Source organism: Artemia franciscana, chromosome 14 (assembly GCF_032884065.1).
Source record: "Artemia franciscana chromosome 14, ASM3288406v1, whole genome shotgun sequence".
Taxonomy (NCBI): Eukaryota; Metazoa; Arthropoda; class Branchiopoda; order Anostraca; family Artemiidae; genus Artemia; species Artemia franciscana.
This window is the reverse complement of record NC_088876.1, coordinates 5,286,966-5,299,525: the sequence shown is the minus strand read 5'-3', so window position 1 is coordinate 5,299,525 and position 12,560 is coordinate 5,286,966. Positions and strand designations below refer to the sequence as shown.

The 12,560-nt window shown below is 33.4% G+C and overlaps 1 protein-coding gene across 1 annotated transcript in view; it reads left to right on the top strand.

Annotated features, from left to right (window-relative positions):
* The window catches only part of LOC136035219 (mitochondrial-processing peptidase subunit alpha-like), a 65,672-nt gene that overhangs the window by 25,813 nt on the left and 27,299 nt on the right, over positions 1-12,560 (top strand). Inside the window, exons 5-6 of the mRNA XM_065716831.1 lie at positions 5,093-5,185; positions 9,986-10,158. Coding sequence (XP_065572903.1) covers positions 5,093-5,185; positions 9,986-10,158 — 266 coding nt within the window. The remainder of the gene's footprint in view (positions 1-5,092; positions 5,186-9,985; positions 10,159-12,560) is intronic.

Genomic DNA, 12,560 nt, shown 5'->3' with positions numbered 1-12,560 from the left:
AATATTTCATTTACTACTGCTTTACTTCGAAAGCAAGTGAAACACTGTTTATCTAGGTGATTTGAAAGATTTTATTGCTTAGAAAAATGGTATATTCTGGGAGAAATACCCTTAATTTGAAATAATCAAATTATTTTTTTTATGACAAAAACGCAAAAATAAGTACCAAAATATCCTATAAAGTATCCTGAGTATTTACCTCAAGATTGGGGCAATGAAGACACTTCGGTGTCCTAACCTGACAAGTTTTAACCCCTTAGTCAGATTATTGACTATCTATTTTGCCTCCTAGGACGGGTTGTCCGACGTATTGACAAGGCCTGTACCCGCACGGGATCTATCCATCTTATGGACAGGCATGTCAATGCACATTCTTTAAACAACAATTTCCTATCCGTCACTCAGGCTACAGAATACGATTTATGTTTCTGCTTGGTATAGAGTTAGACAATGATGATTGATGATACTCTGATTCCTCGATATTTTACTGTGCGAGGTTTTTGCTCAGATGAACTCTTAGTGTTGCTAAAACTCAATTAAAAATTATAATTAATTTGCATTTTGTATATTTTTTTCCAAGGTCGAATAATTTTAAATCAGTTTATGTCACTTGCGTGTTTATGTGATGCTCACGAAGAACCTACTTTATAATGCACTTGATGCGTCATATCTGTTGAAAACGCCCATATCCACAGTGGCGAGGGTGATATTTAGGACACAATTTCAAATGCAGAAAGGTTTCAAGTTCATGCCATTGTCTATTTATTGTGCTTTAGTTAGCTTATTCTTAATTGAAGTAGCCTAGTTAACCTGTCAAGAATTTCAACCAAAAAATTACAAATTGTATTACAATCAGTATTATGCTGCTGTCAAGAACATGGACCCATCTTATTCCGTATTTTTTTTATATTTTTTTGCAAAAGTGCACTTTTCATATCACTAAGTTTATTTTATGATAAACTTTCTTCGTATCATAAATTTATCATATGAAAAAAAGAAATAACCAAAGTTTTCCTCTTCAATACGTTTTTTTCCTGAGAAAATCAACAGGGAAATTACAGCCCCCCTCCTGGAACATTTTGGAAAATCACTTTTTTGCATCGGTAGCACTTATCTGTAATTCTGTTTTTCTTCTTTTTTTCAACAAGCCTAGCGGGCTACCAGAACATCATAGAGAGATGATTAATGGCTCATTAAAAAGCTGTTTCTTATATTTACGTGCTTTTTTTTTATATAAATTCTATCATCTGCAAGTGCCATATGACAATTTTTGTTCCATTTCTCAAGGGGTGGCACTAGCAGGCTACCAGAACATCGTAGACAGATCTTTTATTGCTTATATAACAAATATTTCTCATATCTACGTTCTTCATATAAATTTCACTATCAGCAAGTTCCAAATGGCACTAAAAACGGCACTTTTGGTGCTGTGTCTCAAGGGGAAAAGCTGGGGCTGCTGGGCTAGCAGAACTTATAATAGTGATGTTTAATGGCTCATTTGAAAGCTATTGCTCATATATTTATGTGCTTTTTTTATATCACTTTTACCATTCGTAAGTGCGGTATAGCACTGAAAACAGCACTTTTGGTGCCACTTCTTAAGTGGAAAAGCTCTGAAGTACAAAACAGGTACTATTGCAATAGTTATGTTCCAGAACCCTCAACTGGAAATTTACAAGAACCCCCCCGTACACTCACCCTCCCAGCTCCCTTAGTAAGTTTTATAAATCGTCTGCTCATCAATAAGCTACTTAAACATTAGCAGGCTACCATACCATCGTAGGTAGATGTTTAATGGCTCAATTAAAAAGCTATTGCTGTTTTTTTCTAAATTTAAAAGTTTTTTTAAGTTTAAAAAACTAGGTTTTTTAAAAATTCTACCGTCTATTAGATTTCACAAATTTCAATTCAACTAGTTTCTGGAGAGAATTTGCAATGAACTCTTTGTCATGGTTGAAGCATTAGCTGCAACCAAGTAAAGAGCGAACCACAGCCCATAGTAACTAAAAGTTAAAAAATGTTAAAACAGTCTTTTTTTCTTCTTTTTTCCAGGCCTAGCGGGTTACTAGAACATCATAGAGATATGTTTAAGAGCTCATTCAAAAGCTATATCTCATGAGCCCGTGCTTTATTTAAATTCCGCCCTCTGCAAGTGCCATATGGCATGAAAAAAGTACTTCATGCCGTTTCTCGGGGGGTGGGGCTAGCGGGCTACAAGAACATCTTAGACTGTTGATATATCATATAAAAGGCATTGCTCATATCTACGTTCTTCCTATAAATTCCACCATCTGCAAGTTTCAAATGGCACTAAAAATGGCACTTTTGGTGCCATGTCTCAAGTGGAAAAGCTGGGTGTAGTGGGCTACCAGAACTTTACAGAGTAATGTTTAATGGCTCATTTGAAAACTTCTGCTCATATCTACGTGCTTTTTATCAATTCTACCATTAATAAATATGATTTAGCACTGAAAACAACACTCTTGGTGCCACTTTTTAAGTGGAAAATCTTGAAAGCATAAAATGCTATGATTGTAATGCCCAAACTAAAAACTTTTCAACTAAAAATCTACCAAAAATTAAACTTGAATGATCAACAGTTTTAAATTGAATCTTCAAACCTCACTCTGCGATGAAGTCTGTCTGCTAGTTCTAACGGTGGTAATTGAGGGGAAGAGGCGTCCTTGCCCCCTTAGTTTTTTGCTTCTGCCTAGGTTTTGAAAAGCACCTTTTTTTGGTCCGTTTCATTGGAAAGACACGTTTTCCATTTAAAGAATGCGGCAAACAACCGAAAGTGAACTTTGTAGGAATATGCTATCAAGTCAAATGTATAAATAGCGATTAGGTATACATATAAGCTTTTAAATGAACTCTTAAACAACTCTCTTTCATTACTGTAGCCTTCTAGTTTCTGCTAGTCAGTAGGTGATTTATAAAGCCCTGTCTTTATTATGGCTTTTTCAGGCCAAGTCGGCGGAGTAAAAACAGCTTTTTGCTCATCGAAAAACAAACGTTCCTGAAAAGCATGTATTGTTTTGTGAAGTATGGATAGTGAAGTTTATGTTGTAGACTGAAAGGTTTTCGTAGCTGTGAAGGTTGTCTGCGGTATTTTCTAGAGGTGTCTTATCTCCCCTAGATTGATGATAATTAGAAACTATATTAAAAATAGGTTTTCAACTGAAACTAAAGAGTGACATTAAACTTAAAACGGGCATACGTTGCTCCGTATAAAAAAAGATCATGGCAGCGTTGTTCTACATTAAATTTTAAGAAAAAACTAACAAAAATTAATTTACAAAGCCAAAGTTTTTCTGAGGGAAGTAAAGAACGAAGATGAAACTTAAAACGGACAAAGCTTATTAATTCACAGCCTATCTAATATATATATATATATATATATATATATATATATATATATATATATATATATATATATATATATATATATATATATATATATATATATATATATATATATATATATATAAATAAAACTAGTACAAATAAACAACTAATTATGTTTCCCATGCTTTTCGGTAGGTAGGTAGGTATGCGTTTATTTCAACCGAAAAATTAAAAAATTGTACTACAATCAATATTATGCTGCTCAGTTTAGGAACCTAAAATGCCTCTGTTAAGCAGTGAAACAACAATATATAAATGATTTCTTATTCATTCAAGATCAAAGAAATACGCAAAAAAGAAAAAACAGACGAAAAACTATGCAGTCTCTAAACAGTCATCTCTCATCTTAAAAAAAAAAAAAAAAAAAAAACAGAGGGATAAATTTTAGCCACCATAATTTATAATTTATTCAAAAAAAACTTTTTATTTGGGATTATAGGAAACTAGCGCTTTACTGAAAACACAAAATAATATAGGAGTTTCGGTACAGTAAAAACAAACCAATTAAAGACAATTTTTACACAATAAAAATATTGCCAATCCCTTTTAGGACCAGTCCCTTTTAAGATAAAGCAACAATCCATTTTAGCATTGTTGCTTTCTTTTCGTTTAATTTGGTATCACTTCAGCACAATGGCTCAGTTCAATGACTGGCTCTCATTTTGGTTCTGAAAAGGACATGCTTGATTAGTTTGTCCACCAGTTCGAAGTAAAGCCATCTTGATAGTATTAGGTCCATAAACTAGCTTTAGAATTTGTATCATAGCTTGAAATTCACAGTTATATAGATTGAAATAATCGGATTTCCAGAGTTCATATTATGTCTTATTTGATCTTCATTTCATGTAATACTAAAGCATATTTCTTACAATTTAATACTGTATATTACTCACTATTGGTATTATAGCTGGTGAGACCAAAATGCTACCTCATAAATCACTCCAATATTTCTTTATACTGTTCATTTGCTTTGCGGTTATTAAAAAAATATATTTTATTTTACGCTTAGGTTTTTTGAGGTAACTTTAATTGTGTACTGAAAGCTACTGATGTCTGGTGTAAGACTATGAAAAGCTTTATAAAGTCGTTTATTGTTCTCAGGCTACATACTCACTTTTGACTCCCAAATCAATTTTCCTGGTTTTTATACTTGACTTTTGTGTTTTCAGTAAAGCGCTAGTTTTCTATAATTCTAAAAGCATAAGGAAGTATAATTAGTTGGTTTATTTGTATCATTTTTATTTATATATACTAGATAGGCTGTGAAGTAATAATTTTTGTCCGTTTTAAGTTTCATCCTCGCTCTTTACTTCCCTCGGAAAAACTTTGTTTTTTAAATTAATACCTAACAAAACCAGCAATTTTTCGTTGAATCGTAATTAATGAAGATAGAATTATCATGTTTTAGTGTTTAAAAATCTCTTCGTCGTTGTTTGATAATGGTAAAACTGGGAGATAGCACTTATTTTAATGTTTTGTTTTTTTTCAAGGTCGTAATGCTGTAGGTTATAATGGTTCAAGTGCCTTAGCTTTCATCCTATCCATAAAGCTATATAACTCTATGAACAAAATGTAATACTTTTCCCTTTTTTTGGTTTGGTTATAGGCCTTTTCCCATGCCAACCCTCGTTTTGTTTGTTCTTTTTCAATGCTTCTTTTTTCTCCATTGGGTTTTTCTGTTTTTCAGGTTGAATTTGCCCGACAAGTTGTTAGCTACGAACTAGAAAATTTGAACATTCAACCAAATCAGGACCCAATTCTTCTAGAACTAATCCATGCGGTAAGTTTTTTTTTTTTGAAAGGAGGGAATATGGATTGAACCACAAATCATTTATTTGGTTATTATTCGAAATGCAATTTTAGAATTAATTAATTTGCTCTTCATTTGCGCAAAACTAATGAGTTTTTCTCAGGCTGTAAATGATGATTCTCTAGTATCCTCTAGGCAATATTTTCTTTCAATCTGATTCTGAATTGATGTACCAGGGGATATCTCATTTTTTATTTCCTATGGATTAGATAATGTGCTCTTGAGAATTGTGTGACTCGTGACCGATGAGAAATCATTAAAACTTATATCCAATTTTTTTTGCGACTTACTAATAGATTCCAACCAAATACACATGCACTTTGGCTACCAAGGCCGTATCCGGAGGGGGGGGGTGGTTTTTTTTAATACAACCTTCCCCTCTTGAATGTGGCCGATTCGTAAAAAGTTAACAAAGGCTCATTTTAGCAATTTTTGAAGCGTTTTTTAAAGCCCGAACAAAATCCTGGATGCGGCCTAGTTGTCGACGATAATTATACGAATATAGTTTTCCATTCTCTCTTTCTCTCTCTCTCTCTCTACTCTCCATTTACCCTTTCTCTCTCACTCATTCACTCTCTCTCTCTTTTACTTTTTCAAGGTGTATGTTTTTTCTTTATTGGTTTTAGTTAAGAAGTCTCCTCCCTAAAAAAAATCCATCTATATACGGGCCTGTGTCTGACTAATAATAATAATAGTAACTCTGGGGGTTCACAAATGAATATTTCCATCCCCGCATTCAGTATAACTTATTGCAAGCGGTTGTAATTGATTTTCGTCGCTAGCAACCAATGGCAATCATTCTCTTTGAACAATCAAGGTTTTCATTGACTATCATTTATGAAATGTTTTTATGTAATGTATTTCCTTGTATTTTTATGCCTAACACCCAAGGCCATATCCAGGGAGGTTAAGGGGTTTGAATCCCCCCGAAATGTTTGTCCGACTCGTACCAAAAATGAATATAATTTTTTTAATGTATTTTGTAAGTTTTTTGTAACCCCCTCCCCCCTCCACTCCTGAAAAACGTCCTGATACGGCCCTGCCAACACCTATACGAAATTGATATTGTGCATTAACTTTAATTCATCCGAATAATTTGGAAATTTCGATAATCCCGTCATTGCACGTATAATGGAAGATCTATTGCTTAGCCAGTAACACATGTAGGGGCGGATCCAGGATTTTTTTTTAGCGGGGGGCGCATAACAGGTTGTTCCAATAAACTTGCAAATAAAGAAATTTAAAGTGAACCTCAGTGATTACACGTCGTAGGTAGGTAGTGGAAATGGTCGTAAATTTCATCTAAACTCTCATGAGGATCAAAGTTCTAATAAATCTTTGAAGTTAAAATCATGCAAAAATATGGATACAAAATAGCAAGTTATGAATACAACCCCGCCATAAAAAAAATCTGCTCACCATCAACAAAAAAATATGATATTTAATATTATCTGCATAATTTTTAGCCTTTGTACTTCTGACGACTATAGCGAGTGAGTTAAGCTTTGTAATATATATATTAAAGAAAAAAAAAAAAAAAATCGTTTTGAAGCTTCTTTTGGGGTCATTCATTCTTTGTGACTATTTGTATAGGTCAAAGCATTTAGCATGTCGTCTAACTATATGGCATCGCTTAGTAATTATGATTGTAATTATGGTAATGAAAACAAGGAAATGAGGATTAAAGTTCAATAGTATATGCGCAGAGATTAAACATTAAATACTAGTTCGTTTAGGAATGTAAAAAGCAATATAGAACAAAGAGATAGAAATACATAGAAAAAATTTTAAAACGAAGGTTTTAAGTCTAGGCAATAAAACATTAACTAATCACTATTTATTTTTACAACTATTGCTTTAATAAACAGTGTCAACTTTGAGGAAATGTCAAAAAATTTACTAATCAAAATATCACTTTTCATAACAATGTAGCGTATTTTTCCACTTTTTAAAGTTCGATGTAATTTTGTAAATTATAGAATTCACAATTTTATAAGAAAAAGTCTATTTTTCTCTTTCTACTTCCGCCATATCTATTTATTACACGGTCAAGGTCTACCGCAGTATTTTGGAGTCCAATCAGTCTAGAGTCCTGTAGGCTACGTTTTGAGATCTTCGTTAGTACTTCCTCTTCTATTCATCCTAAAATATTTAAATAAAGACCAAAATTTCAGTTAAATATGAATTTTAATAAAGATCCATGTAGGCATGTGCTTCAAACTAAGTATATGAGTCAAAATACACCTTAAAAACAAATAATTGTGTGTTTGTTATTTTTGTATTTGATGGGTATAGATTGGTGATTTAAATTCTCAGGGTTTCAAGCTGTGGTAGATTTTTAATTAAAATTATTTTAAATCTTGAAATTTTCAGATAATCATTTATTTTTTTAAAATCTTGATGTTTCTGTTGAGCGTAAAAATAATTTGAAATTCAGCTCAAATTTAGCATTAAGTAAGAGAATTGTCTTGTAAGAAATTTGATTTATAGACAACTAATTTTGGAAATATGGCAGGATGGCTTGTACCAAAATAAGTATAAAAATCCTCAGCGGTATGAATAGCAGTAAATACAATTTTACGGACAAATATATGCAACCCCTATAAATAAACATAACTATATTTTGTAACTGGTTGGTATAGAGAAGGTGAGAAATTCTGAAGTAACATTGTAGTTGCGTTCTGTTTCCGTGGTTAATTCAAATGGTGTGAATTTCCACCTTTTTTTCTACATTCCATTAGTTAAGGTTTGAAAAAAAAAAAAAAAATCAATGCCATTCCTCTGATTTAAACTGAGAATTCAGAGACCCATCTATACCGGCTAGATAAAAAAATAAACACATAATTACTGGCTTTCTTGTGTAATATTTTTTTTGAAAATTTATGTTTCTTAATCGATGGCTCTAACCTTTCAAGGAGTATTACTTAGTCATGCTCTTATTCATTATAGTAATACTTTTAGTTATCAGTTATAGTAGTATACGGTTATAGTAGCAGTATGCTAGTATACCACTACTTATAGTATGATATTACTGTTTGTTATTATAGTTTTACTTGAAGTATTATTCATATACTTAGTTTTAAGTGCATACTTATACAAACCTTTATTAAAGTTCAGATGAGTTTGGCCTTTATTTTAATGTTTTAGGATGAACAGATTCGTGATATGTCATAAAGGCAGAGCTTTAATTAGATGAAAATAGGCAGTAATTTGGCCACCATTTGCTAACCAAAATACAAAACGTAAATTAATAATATCTTTGCACTTCCAATACAATTACCACCGCCGCCAAAAGTTTTCACCTCCCTCCTCCAATCTTAGTGGAGAATATAATGAAAGGCTTAAATGCAGCCTTCAGAGTCGTGAAAATAGTGATCTTGTTGCGATGCGAAGTATGGTTATCTCTGCTATAATGAAGCTGGGAAAGAAATTAAGCAAAATGCTAATAATATCAGCGGAGCTGCTCTTGATTCTAGCAGTGATCATCTTACTGACCAACCTTAGCTTACTGCACCGTATGATATTATGGCAGAGTATGCTCAGACTGGTAGCTACGATGCTTTTGATTCGATGGTCCACGAATATATCCTATTAGGGCTATAAGATCGGGACCAACCTTTACGTTATATGAGCCTATCAGGATTTATATGGTAACCTAGCAGTCAGTATTTATGTTCTTGGCTTGAGTGATATACATGTTATATTATCGGTTTTTAAGGTATTGAGACTAGTTTCCATTGTTTTAACTATTTTTTTAAGCAATGCAGTAGTAGAGCTACAATCGCAAATTGTACGTTCATGCATAGTTCGCGGTTTGAATCTAAGTCTTGTTTGTTATGCTGGCGCGTATTTATGCCTTGCCATGCCATTGCACGTCTTGAGGAGAATTTTAAACGATGAATGCCGGAAAATATATCTTCATTTCAACGCAGCTAAGACTGAGAGTTAGTGAAACTATTCTTTTTAAATGGAATGATTCGACTGATGTATGTATTAGATCTAGAGACATTACGGTTAATCCAGTGTCTTCGTTAACTTATTAGGGCCTCCCCTTCGGAACTTCTGTTCAAGCTACCCGCTTGCTCATTGTTGACCCCTGCAAAAATGCATTCCTACGTCATAATGGTAGCAGTGTTGGAAATCCGTTTAATCGCCAAATTTAGCTAGGTTATGTAACGCAACTGTGCGACCGCATATTCTGTATGGTGAACCTTTCTGTAGAACGCTTCAGAAATATGATATTAAGCAAATTCGGTCCTACTGCTTTTGTTATGCAAAGTATCTGTTGAAGCTTCCTTTGTGGGCGCGTAATTCTTGTATTGGCCTTTATTATAAAGTTACAGAACCATAACAGGCCGATCGAAAACAGATTGATAATTTTATAACAATGCTGTCGTACGATTGGTAGTCGCTCCTGCGGCAGTGGAGTTAATCTAGTGTTTGTATGCACTTGTTATGTATTTTCAGTGTTGCGTATTCAGTCTCTTTTCTTCTTTGTGTTATGTTGTACCCCCTCTTTGCGCTTTCTTGTAGTGAAGGATTTGAAAATAAATAAATAAACAAATAGCAGTAAGTCATTAAGTCTATGCAGGCCCATCTATTAACGAAATTGGAGGCAAAAAAATCACTCCTTTTTTAGTATTAGAAAGTAGTATCCTACTTGTGGATGTCAAAAAGGTTTCTTAATTGAAATTATCATGCTCTTTCTATACTCCTGTGTCATTTACGTGTGTTTGTGTCATTATTCATGAACTGTTTATCCCTTATTAGGCCGCTTGGAGGGATAACACATTGGGCCTTCCAAAACTATGTCCACCGGAAAATATCGATAAGATTAATCGGCATACCCTTTTTACATTTTTAAGAAGTCATTTTACTCCGGAAAGAATTGTGCTGGCCGGTGTGGGGGTGGAACACGAAGCCTTAGTTGAAGCTGCACAGAAGTAAGTTTTTTGCTTAGTTTGCTAACTCCTCTTACATTGAGGTTGTAATTTCTCAGATTTAACTTAGGATCAACTAGCTGTGAAGCCTGTCAGACAATAGGTATGAAAGAGAAAGAAAATTTTTACTGTACTCTCTTTTGTTTGGAACGAATAAACACTATCTTAGCCCTACTCTATGATACAAAATTTTGTAGTTGCCCTGTTCCTTCCCGGTAATACTATGCCTGATAGTTTCATTCTGATGACAAAATTTTGAAGACAAAAACCTGGTTTTTGAAGATAAAAACCGGGGAGACTTATCCATTCACCATTAGATTTGAATAATGAAATTTGAATAGCACTAATTCGTGCTATTTTAGTGCTAATTTTTTGTTGAACTTTTCAGCTAATGAAAATAATTCTGTGACAATTCTGATTGGCTCAAATTAGTTCTAGCTAAATCTCAATATTACTAAAATTCCATTGTGAGTGAGCCGTTGCAAAACCATGACCTTGGAAATACTTGCTTATACACAAAAAACCTGTCTGTAAACAAAATGTTTTATCAACTCACATGCGTAAAATAGTTGATATTGATTTTTCATCACGAATGCAAATTTTACTCAGAAATGAATTTATTCTAAAATTAAATTTCTCATGTTGAGTTTGAGTTTAGGACCTAAAGATCGCGAGTCTAATCCTCCACCCTCTGTTACTCAAGCCTTGCCTGATATTATTATTTTTATTATTATTGTTATTATTTATTTATCTTATCAATACTATAAGGAAAACAATTACAAAACGTAAAGTAATTACTAAGCCCAAGAAGCTATGCTTGTAATGGGCCAACAAAACAAAAATAATACACTTTTATAAAGTACATACAATGAAAATACAAGCACATACAATAAAAAAAAAGAAAAAACTGGAACAAGACAAGGACATATCAGATAGGAGATTTAGAAAGAAATTTAACATATAACTGAAAAAGAATTTAAATGAAGAGAAGAGATAAAAATTAGGATAAAATCCAAAAATATTTTAAAATCATATATATATATATATATATATATATATATATATATATATATATATATATATATATATATATATATATATATATATATATATATATATATATATAATACTAAACTTGAAATACCCGAGGAGAAACTGCCTTTGCAGAGAGAAATAGAGGGACATCAGGAGAGATGGATTTCCATAGTAGATCGGATTGATAAACAGGAGACCTCTGAGCTGCGGTTGATGATCGTTTGGGTAAAATAAATCTGCGAGAAGAATCACGTAAAGAAGAAGAGTACCTACCTGAGCCTGTCTGTAAGAAAAACTGCTGCAGAGACGGTGGAAGTGTACCTAGAAAAGCTGAATGTGCTAAACAAAGGTAACTTTCACCGACAATACGATCCAGCAGAGCTATTCCAGTATCATTATAAAGATCAGAGTAAGGGTAAAACCGAGGTAGAAGAAAATTAGCTTTCATTGCCATATTTTGGGCTCTTTGAAGTGAGCAGAGAAGAGATTTGTTAGTGCTACCCCGGACAGAGCAGCAATAAGGTAAGGAAAAATAAAAGCATAATAAAGAGAAAGCGTGACATCTGGGGGAAGAAATGAGTTAACCCAATGCAATATTGAAGACTGGTGGAGGACAAGGGAGTGGATATTCGTTATATGGAGTTTAAAAGAAAGAAAACAGTCAAGATAAACACCAAGAAATTTCACAATAGTAGCTTGTGGTATAACATCGTTCCCATAAGTCAGGATGATTGGCTCCTGTACATCTCTCATACGAGAAGGGGTCCTGAAGTGTATAATGACACTTTTCCGGCTGTTGAGAGCCATACCATTTGACCAGCACCATTCAATTATTTCATCAAGAAGACCTTGAGCTACGGAAGTGGCAGATGGAGTTCCACTTCAGCAATGAAAAAGTTACTGTCGTCAGCAAAAAGAATAGGGTGCACAAGGGGATGAAGACCATCAGCCAGATCATTAATATAAATTAAAAACAAAAGTGGTCCAAGCACAGAGCCCTGTGGGACACTTTTCAATATAGGCAAATTAGAGGAAGAAGTGCCGCTAATCGAAACATACAGAGATCTCCTTGAGAGGTAATACCTAAACCATTCAAGTGGGAATCCATGGACTCCAAGTAAAGATGACTTTGAACGAAGAAATACCAATGACATGACATATATTGTTCAAAGTATTGGCCCAAAGTATAATATGGGACCAATCAAAATTATGTGAGCTGCATGTGTGCTGACATGACAAAAATATGATGGAATTCAGGCTACATGAAGGTAATAGGATCCCAAACATGGATAAAGAAATATCAATGTGATGGCATACATTGTTCAAAGTATTAGCCCAAAGTATAATATGGGACCAATCAAAATTATGTG